This window comes from Natator depressus, chromosome 3 (genome assembly GCF_965152275.1).
Source record: "Natator depressus isolate rNatDep1 chromosome 3, rNatDep2.hap1, whole genome shotgun sequence".
Classification (NCBI taxonomy): Eukaryota; Metazoa; Chordata; order Testudines; family Cheloniidae; genus Natator; species Natator depressus.
In genome coordinates, this window is record NC_134236.1 from 179052778 (window position 1) to 179075655 (window position 22878).

Here is a 22878-nt window from a genome sequence, read left to right on the forward strand (position 1 = left end):
GTAATCTGCACCGTGGGGCCAGCCTACTCCATTGGCGATCAGGTGAAATATGACACTGAACAGTAGTAGTGCTGTTGGGTGACCTCCAACAGCTATTCCTCTGTGGCCTCTTGTTTCCTGACTGACTCTCTCTTCTCCTGGAGAAGAGAATTGATGTCCACTCCTTTCTGAGGGTATGTCTACACTGCAGCTGGGAGCATACTTCCCAGCGTGGGTAGACAGACACACACTAGGTCTGCTTGAGATAGTGTGCTAAAAATATCTCTGTGGCCATGGTGGTGTGGGTGGTGGCTTGTCTTAGCCACCTGAGTACATAACCTGGGGGTCGGGCAGGTATGTATAATATGGTCATCCCTCTGCCCTGAGGAGGAGGAAAAGAACACACAGCTTCCCTGTCCACATAAGACAGAGGATGGGGAAAGGAAAAGAACTTCCCCAACCCATTTTGTGGGAAAGGCCAAAGAGGATTGTAGCCATCAATAAGGCTTGACAAATATACCCGTACTCCTATTAACCTGAGAGAAAAGGCAATAAAGAAATGGCAGGGGACAGAGAGAAAACAACTTTAAAGTTAAGACATTGTTCTAGCTATTCATGTTACTGTCTTTTATTATATTTCCTTGGCAAAAAGGGGACCTCAAAGGCAGGAGATTCCACTTTAAACCCTTGGGGAGGCAACAGATTGTGGCCTGAGAGGAAAGGGACTCTGAGGTGACAGTAGCCCAGGAGTAGGGAACATAGGTACAAGTTGGTTTTTTTCCAGTTAGAGCACAGATAAACCTGAACTCTTGTATTTTATAAAAGTTTGTGTTGCTCTGTCACACTCCTGCTCTTGAGATAAAGGTCAGTCAATTACTTATGGAAACCACGTAGCCACACATCACCCATTGGGAGAGCGAGGGAAGGAGCGTGAAAATACAGTGATCGTCAGTTGCTAAATAGACCAACAGAAGAACGAAATACCATCTTTTAATAATGAAAAGGTTAAGTTAAACTCTGATCAGAAATCATTTTTTCCAGGCTTTTGTATGGGTCAGCTAGTATAACGTAATGTCTGCACTTGGATAATTGCTAATTTAATTAACCTTCATTCTTCTCTCCATGTCCTGCCCCTCTCTGTTAGCTCACTCGATAGAGGGAAGATGTCCTCTTTTAATCTTGATTCCTTTTATCTTATTCCTTCCCGCCCCCGCCCCCACCCCATCTCATTTAAACTCCTACCATGTTCCCCTGATCCGGAATCTCTTTTCCTAACATTTGAATTCTGACACCTTTCACTAACTCCATTGCTTCTCCTCTTCCTTTCTGCCACTGAGCACTGTTGGCAAAAAATCTGGCATGCTGATTCTTTTTATGCTTTTAAATCTGCCGTAAATTCCATTCAAACTGTGCTCTTTGTTCTGTAAGCAAGTCCCAATGCCATTCTGGAGACTTGGCATTTAAGGTTTAATGAAGCCTTCCATTTTAAACCACGTTTGGCCCTTTTTACTACACCCAAATTTGTCAATCTACCTAACATTTTTGAGGTTTTATGTTATGCCAGGACAAACATTTTCTAGAGCGTCTGAGGCAAATCTGAGAGACTGGGGAGTCCAAAAAATGACACAATCTCACTTTATGGATATATTTCTAATCTATTTATTTCATTTTTGCTCATCATAACTCAAAAATGGGTTGGTCTAGATACTGCAGCTCTGGTTTAAACCTTGGTTTAAATTGGTAAATTACCGTAGCAGCAGAATTATTGTTGATGATTATACCACTTTGCACTGCCAGATTGGCGGTAAAGAGGCCTTGGTAAAAATGAGAATCAGACCCTTAAGTGTTTATAAAAGTCATGAATTTTTATAAGATTGTGACCAAGACATTGTTAGTGAGGAATGTGAGTTTAAAACAAATTTTTCTATAATATAAGAAGGGGAAGATGAGAGAGAAGGAGATGAAAGGAGAGAATTATATTATGGAAGACCCAACACAGTTAAGTCTCACTGTCTCCTTTCTCTTATATAATCAGACATATTTTTGTTCTCTTCTGGTGTCTGTCTGAAACAAAAAATTGAGCTTGTACCAGGCCATGATATTCCTTAATATATGGGAGCGTCTATAGGGACAGTGCTGCTTATTCACCTTTTAGCAGATTGGTCATTCTTAATTAATCAGATCTTATAGCAACATTTTAAGTAAAACAAAATCTTAATGTATTATATGAAGGCTTAAAGCTGCATTCCAACATCTGTATTATTTATTTATTTGGTGTATGCAATCCGGTCAAGCCAAGCCGCAGCATTCTTGTAAACAATGTTCAAGGCGCAAAGACCTCCAGGATGTTGAGTCATTTTGCAGTCTCCAACAATATGTGTAATGGTTTGTGGTTGCCCACACTGACATAATGGACTGTCTGTAAAACGCCACCAAAATTCAACTGCTGCATCTGTATTAAATAGTAACAACATATTGCAATGTATTTTCTCTGCATTAGTACACCACTTGACTCTTGGGCTGCAATTTGATGAAACACAAGCCAGGGGTATATAGAGATATATAGATATTCATATGAGCTATATTGTATCTATGTGTGTGTGTGTGTGTGAGAAAGAGAGTTTGCACACGGATGGTTTATAATTTCTAATTTCACAATAAAACATATTAGCCAATACAACAGGTTAAGACAACTCGTAGGTATGTTGTACAAAAATGTAATTGTGAATCTCGGTTCATTAAAGGAGAAGCTGACTAGTAATAGCCTGAACAATGATAAGAAAAGATGGCAATCATACTATCGTGAACCAACAACTTTTGTCATCAATATTGACTCTTTACTCCCCACAGGAAATTAGTGTTTCCGTTGTTGACTTTCCATCATCTCGATTTTATTTTGTCACTCCCTGTGTGTACCATGACGTCTGCTAATCTCTGTCCAAGCAACTGGTGGTTTAGGCAGGTTGAGTGGAACTTTTTAGTAGAGTGTGAAATAGTTTGTTTTCATATATATCAAGATTAAGGTATTTTTATCCAGCTGATACAGGGACATTCTAACGTACTGGTTTTAAAACTGCTAGGCTTCTTCAGACATTAGAACTCTGATTAATCATCTGGCCAGTGGTTTATTTAATGTTCTTTTATCAAAGGAGAGCTGCCTAAAAGAAGCAAAAATATAAGCACACAGTTTAATCCCTTAGTTCTTTTCCTCAGTTTGATTTTTGTTTCTTTCATTTTACAGCCTTTATCCCTTCCTTGGCTCACCTTTGTCGTCTTGAGATCCGGTCCATTTTAAAAAGTGAACACCTACGATCTGACCAGTTTATCCGTAAATTGCCATTGCCCACTTGTCTACAGGACTATCTGCTGTATTTAGATATATTGAGAGTAAATGGCATTCCAGAACATTCCAGAACATTCAGGGTGAATTGGATGAAGGAACATTTTGCCCAACTCATTCCAGTTCAGAAGACACCAAGAAGGGAAGCATGTGGTGCTGATGCTTGATAGTCCAACTGCCTGAGTCTGGACCCAAATGTTGCAGACTTTATGAATGTCAATTAGCAGACTCCACAGGAGAGCTACTGTATCCGCATATTTGCTACTCTAGTAAAGGGTTTTTTCACATTGCAGTTTACCTTTTAATTAGAAGTATGTTGCAAGTTATGATGTTCTCAACTACATAGAAAGCTTTAAAAAAAATCTGTTCTAGTCCCTTCATTTGTATTCTTTCTTTCAAAAGAAAATTCTTTCCTCTTATGTGGTAAAATCAACCTGTTCAGTGAACATAGTTTCTAGATAGCTATCCCTGTCAGTCACTAAATTAATGTGAAAAATCCTATTACAAATACTATACATGCCAAACAAAATATGTTTTAAAGTAAAAAATTACAAATTATATGAGTATTCTGTACTTACATGTTGAGAAATGGTCTAGGTGAGCCAGACATCTGAGATCACTGAATGTCCAAAAGGAAAGTGCTTGTTGAGGTAGGTCTGATCCTTTCTGTTTTAATTTGTACGAATTAATTAATCTATAATTAATTGCTTCTATTCTGCCTTCCATGAAAATGTCTTAGGATATTCATTTTTCCATAAAACTATACATAGTATTTTATTTGCAAGACAAGAATACTTCCTCCAACCCAACTTTAAAGACATGAAAATGAAATTTTTGGTACTTCAGAGATGCAGATCAGGTTTATGCACGTACTCGATAGAAGAATAAAGCAATATTCAGATTAGTGTTTGAACAGCACATACTACAGTGGTATTTGGAATGATGTTATAGTAGAATTGAAATGCTGCAGTAATCCCAAATGTCATGTTCAGATTCATGGACTATTTATTCTAGTTTCTTAGAAATTAGAGTACAAAAGGAATTCAGGTTCACTATGAGTGTGGTGATTTGTCCTATTACCAGTAATTACTCTAAAACATATTTTGGAGTTTCTTACTAATTCTTTTATCAGGAGATTAAGCACCTACCTGTTCAGTGATCCCATATCTGCTGGTTGCAAAGAGGAGTTTAATCTGCTGATTGTATTTATTTTTTCTTTAATTACATAGTATTGACAATCTCTGTTCTGATTGGTAATGACTTGAGTTCTGGCCCTGTTTGGGATATTTCTGGAGATGGAATGTCTGTTCTTGCTGGTTATCCTCACTTCTGCTTTTCTGTTAGCAAAGTCCCAACTGTGTCACATATCTAGAGCTGACCATGGTCAGGAATGCAAACAATGGTGGATATTGTAGCTTAAATTAAAAAAAAAAATTACGGCTGGGTTGGAAAAGTTAGCCAGCCTTCATAAATGGAAATGCAAACTATACACATGAGTGAGAACAGTCAATTCAAGTTCCTTCTTGCCTTCAAAAGATCTTATTACCTTAGGCACCTTTATTTCCACATGAGGTTTGTAGCGAGAGGAATTTGATAACACTGTGTAGAGATGTGCCTGTGTACTGTGCTGTACCAGAGTGCATATGTTCATTGTTAGGATACAATGCTAACATTGTAATAATTGGTATCACCTATATTTTCCATGTGTTATCAAACCATTTGTCTCATTTAATAAACAATTTAAGAAGAAAATTTCCATGTTGGAGTTCTTATCAGATTTCAACATGCTTGCCTTTGGGTCAGTCTCATTTAGTCTCCCCGCAATTGTAATTTTTGTAGGCGTGGTTCTCAAACGTTCATAGTGTGCACCAATGTTCCTTCTAATTTTTTCCATCCAGATGCGGAATGAATTTTGTTATGTGCACCAGTATCAAGGTAATGTGCAAATGTGCACCACCAGTAGAAACAAAAAACCTAGATATAATATATATATTTTAAAAGTTACCATAGGGATAATTACTCCAGCCAGGACAGGTTAGACATTCATAGATTCATAGATACTAAGGTCAGAAGGGACCATTATGATCATCTAGTCCGACTTCCTGCACAACGCAGGCCACAGAATCTCACCCACCCACTCCTGAACTCACTACTCAAAGAATTAAATTTAAGCATAAGAGAGAAATAAAATTATTAAATGCATCGACCAGTCAAAAAACCAAAATAACAACACTTTGAAAGAATAAAATTACAGAGAATATATGTGCATTGCAGGAAGTACCAAGAAGTAACAACAACAGCAACAAAAGTATGTGTTGGGAGGTGAGTGTGAAAGAGATGGGGTGTGTGTGTGTGTGTGTGTGTGTGTGTGTGTGTGTGAGATAGAAACTTTGTGTGTGTGAGGGATAGAGACTGTGTTTGTGTGTGTCAAAATAGAGACAGTGTGTGTGTGTGTGTGAGACACAGAGACGGTGTGTTTGTGTGTGTATGTGTGAGAGAGGGACAGACTCTGTGTGTGTGTGTGTGTGAGAGAGACAGAGAGAGAGAGTGTGTGTGTGTGTGTGTGTGTGTGTGTGTGTGTGTGTGTGTGTGCTGGCTGCTGGGGAAGCCTATGAGAGACTGTGCACTGTCTCTCTAAGGAACCCACCGGGAAGCTCAGAACTCAGCAGCTGAGCTCTCCTGCTCCTGAGCCCTGTCCCCTCTGCCCTGCTCTGCGGCGACAGGGTACATGGGCAGGGGGGAGGGGAGCACCCTGACATCAGTGCCCCTTTCCCCCACACCCCGCTCTGTACAGCCAGCATGAGGGTCCCAGGAGCAGCTGGCCAGGGGCTCCAAGACAGAGGGTAGGAGCAACGCAGCTACAGAGCAGTGGGGGAAGAGGCACCTGAACACATGCCGCTGTGCACCACTCTGCTAATCAAGTGCACGGCACTTGATTCACTCCTGGGCAGCTGCACAACCACACAGCTTAGAGGGAACACAGGTGTGCACCACATCTTAATAGAAACAGGTTCCTGGATCACGTCCATTCCCTTTCACAGTTGTGCAGCCCATTTTCTGCTCCTGTAAGTGATCACATAAGGGCCAGTGGCAACTAAAGCAATTGTTTATATGGAAAAGTAATAATAAAGTATTATGTATTTTTAGCTGTCTTTCAATGAAATTTAGCAGCTGGAAATAGGAGGTGATTGCCAGCTAGCTCAATCTCATTGTGGATCCTGATAGTTGCTCCACAGACCACCATGGACCAAAGACCACAGCTGGAGAACCTAATCTTCAGAAACTCATCATCTTTGGTTTTAAACTCAAAGGGTTGTTAAATGTGAAAGAGCAGGTAATTAAAAACAGAAGAGGCCAAATGTATCCTTCAAATGTCAAAATGACTGTGTTTTTAGTAATGTAGAGTGCAGGTGTGTCTTTGATAAAATGGTAAAACAGTGTAACACAAATGCATTATTGTACAGATCTCACCAGTCAAAACTTTCTGTCTCCTTGCTTGTATTTCATGTATGCCCCTAATAGGTGAAGTGGAACAGGTGGTAATTGCAATTGGAACAATGAGATTCATGAATAATATGTGTTTGTCTCTCTTATCAGTTAAGGGTTATCATAACGTTTTACTCACTGGTTTACCATTTGGATGATAAAGCCCATCATGAGTCAGTAAAAAAATGCTAATTTTCACTCTGCTTCTAACAAGACAAAGTATGTGGAGAAGAAGGTATATGTGGTGACCTTATAGGCCAATTATTTCAGAACTATAAATAATATGAAATTCTGAGGTTAATATGCATATTTGATCAAATAATGTGAACGTTCCTCTTGAACTAATTCAGAAGATCACTCTGGCAAAAGAATAAATAGAGGTTAGTTTGTTAATAGTATTTTCCCTCCCAAAGTGCGTACAGAGCTAAATCTCAGGATTTGAGCTGCCCCTCCCCGCTCAAGTCCAACTGTTACCTTACATTTCTAATTGGGCTGACTCCTGTCTCCCCTTCCGTTTCTGTTAGCATGTAAAATAGAAAAAAATGCATTTGCCAAGGCCAAAATCTGGTAGATTCTGAATTTCAAGACCCTGAATCCAAAGAAACTGTCTCACAATACCTTGTCACTGCCTTGTCAAAACTGCATTTTGAAATATGAGCACTTATGATGCTCCCATACATTTCTTCAGCTGGATTACCTGCATCCTTGGAATCCATGACAGGTAATGTCTTAGACTGGTTCATCAAGGGTGAGCATGTCATGCTCTATGTTCCAGAAATATGGAATGGTATATGGAGTGGCATGTACATTGAAACTATCTTCATGAAGTGTGCCATGGTGCTATCATTTGGATTACTCTGAAACCAGAAACTCTCAAGACTTGGGCCCTTAGCCTCCATATATGCAGCTGCCTGGTGGAAGACATTGCAAATATAAATGTCACCTATCAGGCACAATACAAGAGATCCACAAAGAAGAAATGAAGTCAAGAATTACTACAGATGCATATCTCTGGTTTCCTACTAATGGCTTCTCTGTCCATTGCATTGATCTGTTAGACCTCCCAGTAAGCACCCAGAGGCAATAATAAATGTTGTCAGTGGCGAAGTGGCACTACCATCAGTCAGTGTGGATGATGTACTTACCATTGGAATTGCCAAATGGAGGAATTTGAATGTAGCTGACCCCACAGGGTTCTGTGATGCAATACCAAGGAGAGCAGAGACACTGACAATAACAACAAAAAAAAGCATATATAGGTTGATCCAGCAAAGGTATTTGACTCTAACCTTATCTATTCAAGAGTGATAGGCCTACAAACAAGTTCATGAGAGGTTGATGACAAGCATATTTGATCATATGTATTGGCTCCTGTACGAACATCAATGTTCAATGACTGGTGACATGAGGATTGCCAAGGCTAAGGCTAACCTAAAAAAGCAGCTGCAGACAGAGTTGTCAACTAGACATATTTCACAAGAAGTCACCTGTACAGTCACTGACAGTTCAACAGTTCTTTGGCCAGCAAGTAGTATCATCAGGAACTTTGACCAATTTCAGAGTCTACACTCAACGTAAGCTGGCAGCAGATATGCATGGCACATTGTCTTTGACAGGTACAAAGACATGAGCGCAAAGACTGTCACAAGATCTAGCAAAGTTACAAAAGCACCCAGAATGCATCAGTTGGATACAAGTGCACAGATACCTCTACAGAAAGTTGTCTTGGTGTGTACTGAAAATAAGAAACAGTTGATATGATATCATTTGTCAAGAGCTCATTCAAGACAAGAAGTTTCACCAACGACACACTCTATACCACAAGCTAGACATCACAGGGAGAGACAACAAGCCAGCTGAAATAAAGTAGGAAAGTGTTCTGATTAACAGAGAAGATATGGCCACGTCGCATGAGGAAGCTGACAGCATTCTTATATAAGAAATGGTGATGATTGCAAAAGAGAAACTGTTGGAAATATCAGTATTATTGGATGACATTGACATATTTGTCTTACTCTTGCACCATTATCTTGAACAGGGCCTAACATCTTGAGTGATTATGGAACCCCCAGCCCAGCCGAGTGCTGTAATAGATATCCATGCTACCTCAGAGCAACACTTGAGTATTGTACCAGGACTGTTAGCTGACCATGCACTCTCAGGCTGTGAGATAGTAACTTCCTGTTTTAACTTCGACAAAAGGACAGTGTTGAAGATTCTGTAAGCTGGATACTCCCTCTCTCTGCTGCGTGACATCAATGCATCAATGCCTGGTTGTATGGTACAGACAATTAAATTGTGCCTGCATATCAGAAGCATGGCAGAAATCACGGACAGGGAAAATTGGCAAACGTATCATGTCAATGCCAAAGCTGAAGCATTTATAGAAAATGTAAAACCAGCACATATTCAGGCATGTATGTGGAAAAGTGCTGTGGATCTTCTAGATGCATCGCCACTTGATCCGCTGCAGAATGGATGGAGACATGACAGTTCCAAGTTTCTGTTTCCAAAAACTGCACCAGACAATGTTTAACTTGCTCCTTTAGACATTTTGAAGTTAATCAAGTGCTCCTGTGAGAGTGATGCACCTTGTAAATGAGCTGTGTTTGTTGTGACAGTGCCAAACTGCCGGGCACCACATTCTTTGGAAGGGGAAGTGGCAAGGGGGGATGAAATGTCAATGTTTCAAAATGCTCAACAGTGTCATCAGGCAGATTCTTGTGATGTCTTTAGATGCTGAATCCAGAAAAAAACCTCGTATGGACCCTAAAAAAAGCAAGGTTGACCAGAATAACTGCTGGACTACCAAGGAGAGTTGTACGTATGAACAACTGACAGAACCCACTGTGCTGTTCCACCAGCAGCCCCAAAGGGCATTCTTTGTAGAAAAAGCGGGGATGGCTGAGCAGTACCCCTGTGGCCCACTCCCTGCTGCTTATTCTTCACTGCAAGTCCATGTAAGAGTGAGTTCTTACATAGTCCACCCCCCAGACAAGTAGTAGCTGGTACAGGCCAATTGCACAGAGTCACAAATCCAAAGAGCAGTAGCTAGGCGACAGTGACAGCCGCAGCAGTAGCACTCACCTTTTACAACGAGCGAGGTACCAATACGGCATCCCCCTGACTGAGCTGGTCAGGAGTTTAGCTTGCAACAGTGGTAAAAGTGAACTCCCTCCACTCCAGCCAAAGAAAAGGGAGTTAGTTGATTAGTCATTGGTACATGCTACTCATCTCTCTGCTACTACAGGTTGTCACGAGTGAGACAGCTGCCATGCAACGCAGCCCCAGCTCCCAAGGGAGATATAGTGGCACATCATGAGCGTGTAGGTAGACAGTTGCAGAAAGCTTGAGTCTCAGTGCTGCAAACGCCACGCCACAGGAGCAAGGAGGTGAATGTTCCATGCCACCATCTCCAGCTACAGCTGTGAAAAGTTAGGCTTCGTATTAGCACATAACAAGTAAGAAAATGCAGCGTGATAAACCCAGCCAGCATACAACAGATCGAGTCTAAAAAAATATGCTCAATACACCATCAAAAGACCCTGATTATCTCACAGGAAGGCAGCCCAGAACTTGAAACAAAAGCCACACCTCTGCTAGGTAGCATGGCTACAGGAATTTCATAAACCAGTCCCACAACCACATCTAGTGTTGCTGACCTGGAAAATCTACCCCCTACATTACTAGGAGGAGACTTTGCAATTTTCAGCCTGCACCGCCGTCTCTTCCTGGAAAATCTACTGCCAAGAGCAGATGCGGGTACAGGCTGAAAATTGCTAAGTCTCCTCCTAGTACCGTACTGTGGAGCAGATTCCAAAAAGACTAATAAAAATGATCCCACCTTCCAGCTGAACCTGCAAAGCACTGTTGGCACCTATAGGCCTGAGTTCACAAAGCAGTAGCACACCACAATTAACGGAAACAGACACATAACTATCCAACTGACTTGCAGCTGTAGTCAGAACTAGTGTCATCACCATGTTACTCACCAGAGCAGCATCTAATAAGCACATTCAGGCATGGCAGCAATGGGCTGGACTATTGTTTGTCATATAAAAAGACCTGCTCTTTCACCCACCATCTCCGAAGGACAAGATGGAGAGTGGAAATGCTGGCAGATGAGTGGGGCAACCTAAGGACACTTTTGTCACGTTGCTACTGCTGATGTAGCTAACATTGTACAGGCTGCTATACAAGATGTATTATATAAGTAACTGTCCAAAGACCTAGACTGCCCCTCCAAGATCATTTCACTTGTGGTTATGCAATGTAAATATATTGACAGAATAAAGCACAATTTCTGAATCATCAACATACAGTGCTTTCTTATAGTGTGTTTACAAAGTCTCTGTACATCTTGTGCATTGCAGGCTACATTGTGTTAATCTGTGGCATATTAGTTAATCTGAAGCTATTGCAAAGATTTGCATGTGTCCACTATACTAATGCAAATATACCTGGGAATCTTACACATGTGAGAGACCACCCATTCTTATAACTACATATTGGTTTTCTAAAACACAAAGCACAAGTGAGGTGCAATCTGCTTCTGACAGGGTTCTGTTCTGTTCTGCTCAGACTATGGTGACATGCTCAGGGCAGACAGAGGGAAAATATAGTTAAATTACCACTAACCTGAGGAAAGGAATGGGCCTAGAATATTAGGCCACATTTTTCATGCAAACAGCACCATAATTTAGGAGGGTTTGGATGTACTGGGAAACTGAAAAGAGGACTGAGAAAAGGAATGTGTATTATAGGGAACTCCCCAGAAATCTTTTTACAAATGAACGATGTCAAAGCAGAAACAAACAGCTGGCAGCAGCACTGGTCTCTATTCAAACTGGCCCACGCAGCTGTTGTCGCTACAGGGAATTGTTACAACACATCCAGTGTGCACATATGTGCGAACAAAGTGGCTGATAAGAAAGCCCAAGTGTTCACTTACAATAACACCCAGTCTGCAATGTGCACATCAGTGGTGTTTAAATACAAATTTAGAATATTACTTCACTTCATCTTTCTGCGTATCCATGCGGCAACTTATATTCCCTTGTTGTATCTGAGGCCTTGGTGGGTGAAATTTGAGAGAAAGGGGTGGGGTGTCACCTAGTAGCTTAACTCTGTAACTACAGAGCTATAATGTGCTATCAGGAAGCCATGGGATCACCATCATACCACTACTGTGAGGAATTAATGATACATAGATGGCATACAGGTTGTTATCTATTTATTTCACTTTGTCATTTTAACCTGTCATTAGCTCTATGGGCAGGTGGAAAGATTTTAAAAATAAACAATTTAATTCATGCTTTGTAAGGACATTTAAAAAAAACCTCCCTAAAACCAGCTGCCAGATGAAACTTCTCCCAGATATGGTTTTGTAATTAGCCCCATGCTTATGGTGACCATTCTGAGTTTTCTGTGGGAGGGGTATACACAAACAACTACCTGGGGTGTACTGCCTTGGGTGGTTATAGGGCATGTACCTAGCTAGATAGTATGATTGACTGCTAAGTGTTAAACACTGAAAATGCCCCTCCTGGTTTTGGGCTGGCTGGATGTAGGAGTGATGATCTGGATTATTAATACAACATAAGATTTGTGGCTTCTGCTACAGTGAAATTCTGTGTAATTACAGGCAGGACCTGTAGCACCACCTATTATTAAGGTTGTCCCAACACTTCCCATTATAAGACCCTGTTTTCAGTTACTTATAATTTTGCCAAACTTTAACCATTTTGGTTGACATTTTTCATGACGTGTCTGTCTCAGGCTGTTCTTTGTTTGTTTTTCAACCAGAATTGTTTAGCCTTTTTCAAGAATGAGGTTAGGAAAAAATATTTTTTGCCCATGTGAGATTCTGGTGGCCTTTTCTTTGAACATCCCTAGTGCCCAATGCTTTGGAGCAGGGTCTTGAAATGTAGCAGGAGGGTAGCCTTTATGTCAGGGATGAGCCTTTTGCCATCCCAACGAAAATCTGCCGAAATTTGGCCAAGTTACAAGCCATTGCAAATAGTAGTTTGCACATGCTCAACAGAGCCTTCTTAGATTTTAGCAGCTTAATTTTCTGAAGATTCCATCGGCATTGGGCATGCCCTAGCCTGGGACTAAGCAGGATTTTCCGTGCAATTGTATCTCTGGGTTGCTGTGGGTCAGGCTGGGTCCAGACAGTTTGTCTCTGCTGTGCTCTCAGTGACCCTCTGCTGGGCCCAGCCAGGCTGGAGGAATAAGTTGCTTGAGTTGAATGCAGAGGGGTAAAAGCTGGATTTATGGGAGCGATGGGGGATTTCACTGGGACAAGGAGTCTTCTGGGGGGATTGGGATTGGGGGTTCTGGTGGAAGGGGACTGGGAGTTGTGGTGGGAGATAGACTGGGCATTGAGGTGGAATGGGGGCTGTCTTGACAAGGAGATTGGAACTGAGAGCCAGTGGGGCCTGGGAAGGGGGGAGGGTGGCACATCTGATGAGGAGGGGGCAGGGCAGGAACTGGGCCTGTCTGGACAAAAACTGGGAATAGGAACCAGGGATTTTCCAGACAAAGGAAATGCAGTAGATCTAATCTACCTGCATCTAGTAAAGAATTTGATACAGTTCACGACAGGAAATCATTAGTGAAAATAGAGAGGATGGGGATTAATACAAGAATCAAAAGATAGGCCAGGAACTAGTTAAAGGAGAGACTACAACAAGTCATGTTGAAAAGTGAACGGTCAGGGTGGAGGGAGGTTACTAATGGAGTTCCTCAAGGACTGGTTTTAGGACCAATCTTATTTAACATTTTCATTAGTGACCTTGACACCAAAAGTGAGAGTGTGCTAATAACATTTGTGAATGGTACAAAGTTGAGAGGTATTGCCGATTTGGAGGAGGACCGGACCATCATACAAGATTTGGACAAACTTGAAAACTGGAGTAATAGAAATGGGATGAAATTTAATAGTGCAAAGTGCAAGCTCATGCAGTTAGGGACTGACACCAAGAATTTTTGCTATAAGCTGGGGATTTATCAATTGGAAGTGACAGAGGAGGAGAAAGACCTGGGTGTATTGCTGATCACATGATGATAGGATGACTATGAGCTACCAATGTGTTGCAGCTATGAAAAAGGCTAATTCAATCCTAGAATGCATCAGGCAAGGTATTTCCAGTAGATATAAAGTATTATTGCCATTATATAAGGCACTGGTGAGACATCATCTGGAATACGGAGTGCAGTTCTGGTCTCTCATCTTTAAGAAAGATTAATTCAACCGATGATGAGAGGAATGGAAAATGTATTTTACAAGAGGAAACTCAAAGAACTTGGCTTGTTTAACCTAACCAAATGAAGGATGAGGGGAGATATGATTGCTCTCTATAAATACATCAGAGGGATAAACACCATGGTGAGAGAGGAGTTATTTAAGTTAAGGACCAATGCTGGCACAAGACCAAATTGATATAAACTGGCCATTAATAATTTTAGGTTTAAAATTAGAGGAAGGTTTCTAACCATCAGAGGAGTGAAGTTCTGGAACAGTTGTCCAAGGGATGTAGTGGGGCCAAAAAACTTAACTTGTTTTAAGACTGAGCTTGATAAGATTATGGAGAGGATGGCACGATGACACTGCCTGCAATGGCATATGGCCCATCCATAATTGCTATTAGCAAATATCTCCAAAGGCCAGAGATGGGACACTTTTGTGGGGGAGAGCTCTGAGTTACTACAGCATATTCTTTTCCCTGTGTCTGGCTGGTGTGTCTTTCCCACATACTCAAGGTTTAACTGATTGCCATATTTGGGATCAGGAAGGAATTTTCCTCCAGGTCAGATTGGCAAAGATCCTAGGGGAGGTTTGCCTTTATCTGCAGGGTGGGGCATGGGTCACTTGGTGGTTTGAACTAGAGTAAGTGGTGGATTCTCTGTGACTTGAAGTCTTTGCATTAAGATTTGAGGACTTCAGTAACTTAGCACAGGTTATGGGCCTACTACAGGAGGGAAGGATGATGTTCTGTGGCCTGCAATATGCAGCTCAGATTAGAAGATCATGATGGTCCGTTCTGGAAGATGGTAGAGCAAGGTGACTGGGACTGTGATGGGAATCCAGAGGAGTGAGACTATGACTTGCTGGGCAAGGAGACTGAGACTAGGGTGAGAAGCCTGATGGGTGAAGACTGGCACTGGCTAAATGAGGACAATGGGACTGAGATGAAGAGCCAGGGATGAGAAAGAGGTAGATCTGAAACAGGAACAGATTGAGAGGGACAGAGCAGAAGGGGTTATGCTTTGAGGGATAGGCATGAGAGTCTATTCCCCCCAGCACACACCATTCCAGAACCTGGAATGGAACCCAAGATTCCCAAGTCTCACCAGTCCTCTGCTGTCAGCAAATATCTGCAAAACCTACTGGCAACACATGCGTCTCATCCCCCTCTACTACTGGGCTACACAGAAGATGACTGCCTGCTTCTGCTATCAGTTACTCCATTAGCTTAATGACAGGTTTCAGAGTCACAGCCGTGTTAGCCTGTATCCGTAAAAAGAAAAGGAGTATTTGTGGCACCTTAGAGACTAACAAATTTATTAGAGGATAAGCTTTCGTGAGCTTATGCTCTAATAAATTTGTTAGTCTCTAAGGTGCCACAAGTACTCCTTTTCCATTAGCTTAAGTGGCAGAAGTTTGGGCAGTGAAGCTAAAGGTCAATATGAGGCCAAAAGATGGAACTTCTGTGTTTTCAGTTTGCTTTTTTAAAAACACATGCAAAAACTATATTAAAAGAAATGCCCCCCTGAATAAGAACCCTAAATTAAAAGAACTTGAAGGTTGCAAAATCAAGCACTCAAATATTAGGAAATACCACAATTGAGGTTGCTTGTACAAATCTGCATAATCGTGTGGCAGTATCGCTCCCACTTCACTCTCCTGGGTGATTCCCCCCCCCCAGTTATTAAAAGAGCAACAAAGGCACCCAAGCAGTACCAATGCAGAAACTAAAAGCACAGAAATGTACCATAATATATATGCTACATAAAAAAGCAGCCATGGACAGCAGATACAAATAAAGCTCAAGCTCCCTTCCACCCCACCAATCACAAGAAACAATGTTAACCCTGTGAAGCCAATAAAAAGTCACATCTGTTTCTACTGATTTCCTTTAGAACAACTCCACTTGAAATTAATATTGATCCTCAGAATTGGCCTGTGCTTTTATTCTTACAGTCTTCACTAGCTGAAAAAGATGATTTGCATCACAAACTACCAGAAACTTCAGAATTACAGACACATCCTTTTACAATGCAATTTTACTCAGCAGGGAAACTGCAATGAGAGCAGTTTTACTACAACAGGAGTAGCCATAAATATTTTATACACAATTCAGCCTTGGGAAGGGCGGGTGGAGGAGGAGGAGGAGGGAGAGAACCTCTACAGAAGGAATTGTGTCTTTTCAAAGTGTGTTGGTAGCAGTTCCATTATGCGCTGGAAGCAGGGATGTCAAGTGTGATTGATTTCTGTGCCTGCAAAAACAAAAAAGTATAAAAATTCAAATGACATTGGCCCATGCACCAAGCTGAACAAATTGAACACGTCAGCAGAATATTTAGGGACAAAGAAATGGGCTTGTCCAGAGGCCCAGGGCTGGGTTAAGGCATAGGCAATAGTGGTCCATGCCCATGGCCCCAGCTCGTTGGAGTCATGAGATTATATCAGAATCACAGCTTGTATTTCCGTATATAAGTTTCTAGCCATCACAGAAAAGATTGACAATGTGACCAGAGTGTAACCAATGCAGCTGCCTGGGTCTGCAGAGAGAATGATATAATAGCTCTGGGAGGGGACCTGCCCCATGCATCCCACTAGGGTGTTAACTCCAGGGCTCACTGTTCTGTGGTGCACCGATCAGCCCTCCCCTGGCCCAGTGGTCGCTGTGTGGCAGGAGGAATGAGTGCTGCAGGACTGGAATACCCACCCAACCAGATATACCCTGGCTACTAGAATAACTAATAGGGAGCTTCGTTGTTGCAACCCCTGCCTAACTGGGCCTAGGACGAGGATCCCTGTGGCCAGCTCTGCTGGTTTGGAGAGGAGGAGGTCCCGGCTGTTGCGCCTGGGAGGCAGAATGGGGGGAAGGAGGGATGCCACCCAGCTGCAGCTGCTCGTTTGGCAGGGGAGGGCAGTGTGTGTAGGGGGACCCCCTGCTGCCACCACTCCAAGTGGGCATGGGGCCAAGTTGCATGGCAATGGGAAGAGTCACTGGAGGCCCTGTGTCATGCTATATCAAGGTTCCTTGATCAGGCCCTGACAAGATGCCTTGATCAGGCCCTGATGAGTTTAGCATCTTCATTTTGTCTCATTTGTTGTCCTCCAAGGGCTCATTGCTGGCACTAGCTGATCATTTAGATCTTGGATGACTATTACCTAGTTATCAATACGGACAATGGTATTTTTCATTTCAGAGCTGCTCTGGAAAAGTCCTTAGGCCATCAGCAGAGCATTTAAAAACGAACGCAAGTGCTATTACTAGTTCAGTAATAAAAATGAAATGGCTCAGTAGCCATTCAAGTTGCACACTCTGAATTTTAGCTGAAGTCTGGGGTCTTGTTAGGATGCAGGGGCTGTTAAGTATGTAACTCCTTCTAGGCTCCTACGCCACTGAATTCAATGGGAGGCTCTTCATTAACTTCAGTTGGGCCCCCAGAGAGGAGGGCAAGCCCATGGGGGCTAATTCTTCAAGTGTTACTCATTGACTTCAATGGGGTTGTGGCCAAGTGAGGACTGCAGGATTTGGCCTCGTGCAAAATGGGGATAGGATTGTACCTTCGATTTTGCAGTGGCTGTCCCACAGTCCTTCCACAGGAGATTAGAATGAATGGAAATCTTACAGTCTTTAGGACATAAATGCAAGACTTTTTTCTCTGCCACAGCTTCCACACTAACAATAAAAATGAAATAGATGGTAGGAACCAAAGATTAGCATCAATTAAGTGACATGGTTAACCCAAATCAATCCTGAAGCCACAGATATGAGCTCAGTATAGACACATTACCTAGAAAGAAAGAGTAATGCTGATTTGTTACTTCCTTGCTCTTTTGAGGGCTTGATCTGACAACAGAGAAACTAATGTAAAAGAAGACCTTTGATGACTAAACAGTCACAGAACACAACAAGTATCGGGCTAAGATAGAGGGAGAAAAATCCTACCACGCAAAAGAGGCCACAAATCTTCAAGGGAGTGGTGCAGAATGGATCATAAATATTACTGTAGCCTATAGACTGAAGTAGTGGTCATGGACTGGCTCCTTCCCTTATGGAAACAACCTATAGAATTTAACTGAAAATTATATGTTTTTGATAGGTGCTTTGGACCATGCTATAGAATTCAATAGAGAATTCTAAACAGCAGCAATATCCCTGCTATATAAATTCTATAGAATAGTTCAAGTAATCTAAGGAAAAGATAAGGAATTGATAAGTGAACAAAGCAGTTTCTAAAGAACTGCATTACATTTCTATAGAACCCTCCTGGTTTCAGAATTCTTAAATTCTAAAGGACTCTTCCATATGTGCATGTCTGTTTACTCAGGCTTGGTGCAAGGGATAAGGATTTCACCCCTAGATAGCTGTGGAATCCATCTAGCTTCAAGGAACTTATCTATAGAGCTCTGCATGAATAAAAAAATTGTATCTGCACCTGATCCACAAACAAGGTCTGCGGATATCCATGGCTATAAAGTGGATATTCGCAGACAAATTAGAGGATTGGGCCATCTGATGAGGTTCAACAAGGACAAGTGCAGAGTCCTGCACTTAGGACGGAAGAATCCAATGCACCGCTACAGACTAGGGACCGAATGGCTAGGCAGCAGTTCCGCAGAAAAGGACCTAGGGGTTACAGAGGACGAGAAGCTGGATATGAGTCAGCAGTGTGCCCTTGTTGCCAAGAAGGCTAACGGCATTTTGGGATGTATAAGTAGGGGCATTGCCAGGAGATCGAGGGACGTGATTATTCCCCTCTATTTGGCACTGGTGAGGCCAAACCTGGAGTATTGCATCCAGTTTTGGGCCCCCCACTACAGAAAGGATGTGGACAAATTGGAGAGAGTCCAGCAGAGGGCAACAAAAATGATTAGGGGACTGGAACACATGACTTATGAGGAGAGGTGAGGGAACTGGGATTGTTTAGTCTGCGGAAGAGAAGAATGAGGGGGGATTTGATAGCTGCTTTCAACTACCCGAAAGGGGGTTCCAAAGAGGATGGATCTAGACTGTTCTCAGTGGTAGCAGATGACAGAACAAGGAGTAATGGTCTCAAGTTGCAGTGGGGGAGGTATAGGTTGGATATTAGGAAAAACTTTTTCACTAGGAGGGTGGTGAAACACTGGAATGCGTTACCTAGGGAGGTGGTGGAATCTCCTTCCTTAGAAGTTTTTAAGGTCAGGCTTGACAAAGCCCTGGCTGGGATGATTTAGTTGGGGATTGGTCCTGCTTTGAGCAGGGGGTTGAACTAGATGACCTCCTGAGGTCCCTTCCAACCCTGATATTCTATGATTCTAAGATTTGCAGCGCTCTACTTATCTAACACGGGGCAAACTTCCATTAACTTCCATATGAATTGGATCAGCTGTAAATGTTCCTCTGGAGACATAATTTGCCACTGCTTATGCTCAGTATAGTTACCAAATGCTTGCAACATTGTCTTCTTGGGCTAACCAGATTATTTCTCCATTTGTGTCTACTTGCTCCCCCTTCACCACATCAAACACAAACTACTTGGCTTCACTTTCACAGACCTTCATGGCTTAGTCCTATCAACTGTTAAACACTATTGAGCTGTTGACCTCTGCCTCTGCTTTGCCAATGATGCTAGCCTTAGTTATGCATTCATCAAATTTTCCCACAGGTACCTTTGCTCTTTCTCCCACACTGTCCCCAATGCATTGGAGGAGCTCCCCATAAAAAACTACAACGCTCCTATGCTGTCCTCCTTCAAACCTCTTCTTAAAATACACTTCTGCTTTGATGCCTTCAAAGCACTAGTTAATGGCTCGGCAGCTGGTGTACTGTCATTTCTGCTTATCTCACTGATCAGTGCCTCACTGTTACCTTGTGCTCCCTCATCTCTTTGTTGCATCCACTTCTTGTCTTTCATCTTATACTTAGACTGTAAACTCTTTGGGCAGAGGTTGTCTGAATTATGAGTTAGTACAGCACTAAGGGCATGTGATCCCTCCTGTACTACTGCAATACAATTAAATACTAAGAAGAACAACATATTATTTAGTATCTTACACTCACATAATAATGTTACTGCCATGTTTTGGTCGATTTACTATAGAATACTGTATGGTAGTCTGGCTTTTTTTAAATTTAAGGTATTGATATTTGGTTTCAAGTCTAGAAAGGGGCCCAGGTGTCAAGTTGATAAGCGCTGAATGTATTTTTATTATAATTAATGTACTATAGTCTATTCTGTAAAATCTTTATTTTGTGAGATCTTGCTATGACTATCTGCATTTCAATCTTAGCTGAGAAGTGGTATGATGCTGTAGTTTTTTCTGTCCAATTTACTTGTATCGAGGGTTTTCTGTAGTGTTTCTTGCCATAGTGTGTCAGGCTCTGATTCTGCACACAGATGCCCTAAGGATATGACTTCTGCTGGGCTTCGTACAGGTGTGCGTGCTAGTCCATCTGACTACCATTTATGAGAACTATCAAATTTGTGGATTTAGCAAAATGAGACTGTGTTTGGTTCTACTGTATTCTAAATTAAGGAAATCACAGGATTCATGACAGCCATAGCAAGGAGCCAGTCTTAATCACTGCTGAATCAATGACTTGTACATTCATTCCGTAGGCTGATGTGCTACATATTTTAGTCTGAATGGCATGCTAACATGTTGCCTGATTCTGGAGCTACTCTGCAATTAATCAAGCTTCTAAATTGACAGCAAGAAAATGAATTTTGAAGGTTTTTGTTGATGTTAGAACAAGGTTTTTGTGCATTCCTGCTGACAATAGCAAACAAAGGATTTCAAGGTCCTTAAGAGCAGAATTGTGAATTTGAAAATTCTATTCTTGTATGTTCTACCACAGAACAGTAGTTAAGTTGCAAAGTACAGAGTCGTATAAAAGACTCGAGACCTTGACTTGTTTTGACTGCCTTTAAGATCTGAATTTGTGGGAGGGAGTGATTGTCAAATTAATGCATAAATTTGCTGGCACTGTGTTTCTGGAAGCTTTTGCTTTTTAACTTAATGGAGCAGGAATTGCCAACAGAAAGAAAATATACAATCAATAAATATACAATAGCATCCAGGCTGCTCAAGGCCATATTTGGTACGATGTGGACCAGTAGAATACTAATAAATGTATGTTCTACACTGGAAAAAAATTCCCTTATAAAATATGAATGAAAAGGGGAAAAATCCAAAATATTTTAACAGCAGAGGGAGCCAGATAACCTTCTATTGGTAACTACCACACGCCACAGGGAAGCCTGATTAGGCACACCATGGAGATTAAGCATTATTTGACAGTATATTGCACAATACACGTAAATACAGGTTCCATCATCAAATTATTTTATTAAGATAGCAACTGTTTTGCTATGATGGGAGAGAGGGGTTGCTTTTCAATTTATACTTTCATGATACAGACCCAAGTGAAATCTTTCCAGAAACCTAGTGCCTGCAATCTGGGCTATTGGGCTAATGAAGTAAAATCTATGCAACCAGATACAATGATGTATTTGGCTTCTGCTGGGTAATTGGGGATAAAGAATAGGAACACTGAGAAGAAATAGGCTAAACTCTCTTTTCCCTCTCCCCTCCATGGCTGAAATTCACCCCTGTGCAAATGGCTTGTTCAAGTTGCATGTGTAACCTACTGGTCAGAGATAATGTGTGCTATGTCTGACAATCTGCACAGGATGAGAGAACTGGATAAATTCATGGAGGTTAAGTCCATTAATGGCTATTACCCAGGGTGGGTAAGGATTGGTGTCCCTAGCCTTTGTTTGTCAGAGGGTGGAGGTGGATGGCAGGAGAGAGATCACTTAATCGTTACCTGTTAAGTTCACTCCCTCTGGGGCACCTGGCATTGGCCACTGTCGGTAGACAGGATACTAGGCTTGATGGACCTTTGGTCTGACCCAGTATGGCCATTCTTATGTTCTTAGGTTCTTATGATGTGGGTCTGTTATAGGCCATGGCTACAAAGCCTGGCTGGCTCTTTAGCTTGAACTGTAGAGGTTCATGCTTTCAGCTCTGGAGGTCCCTGTTTCAAAGGCTTGAATTACCCATGGTGGTGACCACTATACATATAGTATATATGTCCTCAAAATTGGTCTTTAGTGGTGCATAGGGCTCATGCTGGTCCTCTCTACAAGGGGGGACTTCACCCTGTCTGTGTTTCAAATTTCATTAAACCTACAGGAACTGAGCAGCATGTGAATTACCTTCAAGAGAAATGTGGCATTACTTATCCATGGAAATGATAAAGGGGTGAAAATGATGTGGTGGTGAAAGATGTTTGGATTCATTATAGAGGAGGCTCCAAAATGTGATTTCCTGTTATAGGTTATTATTTCAAATCATGATTGCCAACCTTACCTAGAATGTTTAAACCAGAAATAGAAGTCCTACAATATCACGCAACATTTGAAATTTTCCTTTAAAAAAAAATCTCTCTTATCAGCTGCACATAAAGAGAAAACCCTGACTTGCTGCTCAAGGGCTCTTTTAGGTCCTGATCAGCTAAACCCTCTGTATGTGGGACTCCCTTGACTGCAATAGAAATTTTGGGACTGGAAGGATTGTAGGGCGAAGACTGAAGCATGAACACCATGGCTGCAACTTAGAAAAACATATCAGCACATGCTTCCATCTCTATTCAGCAAAGCATTTAAGCCTGGGGTTATTTTAAAACCAACTGGACCAATTCCACCTACAATGTCTATGGTGAATAATGGGAATAATTCAATAATTCAATAATTATTCAATAATAATTCAATAATTCAATAAGGATAAGTGCAGGGTCCTGCACTTAGGATGGAAGAATCCAATGCACCGCTACAGACTAGGGACCGAA

General features: G+C 41.7%; 1 protein-coding gene across 1 annotated transcript in view; it reads left to right on the plus strand.

Annotated features, from left to right (window-relative positions):
* ASB3 (ankyrin repeat and SOCS box containing 3) overlaps positions 1-5063 on the plus strand; it is a 126797-nt gene extending 121734 nt beyond the window's left edge. The window contains 2 exon segments of the mRNA XM_074949404.1: positions 3221-3384; positions 3387-5063. Coding sequence (XP_074805505.1) covers positions 3221-3384; positions 3387-3479 — 257 coding nt within the window. The 3' untranslated portion in view covers positions 3480-5063.
* The last annotated feature ends 17815 nt before the right edge of the window (positions 5064-22878 follow it).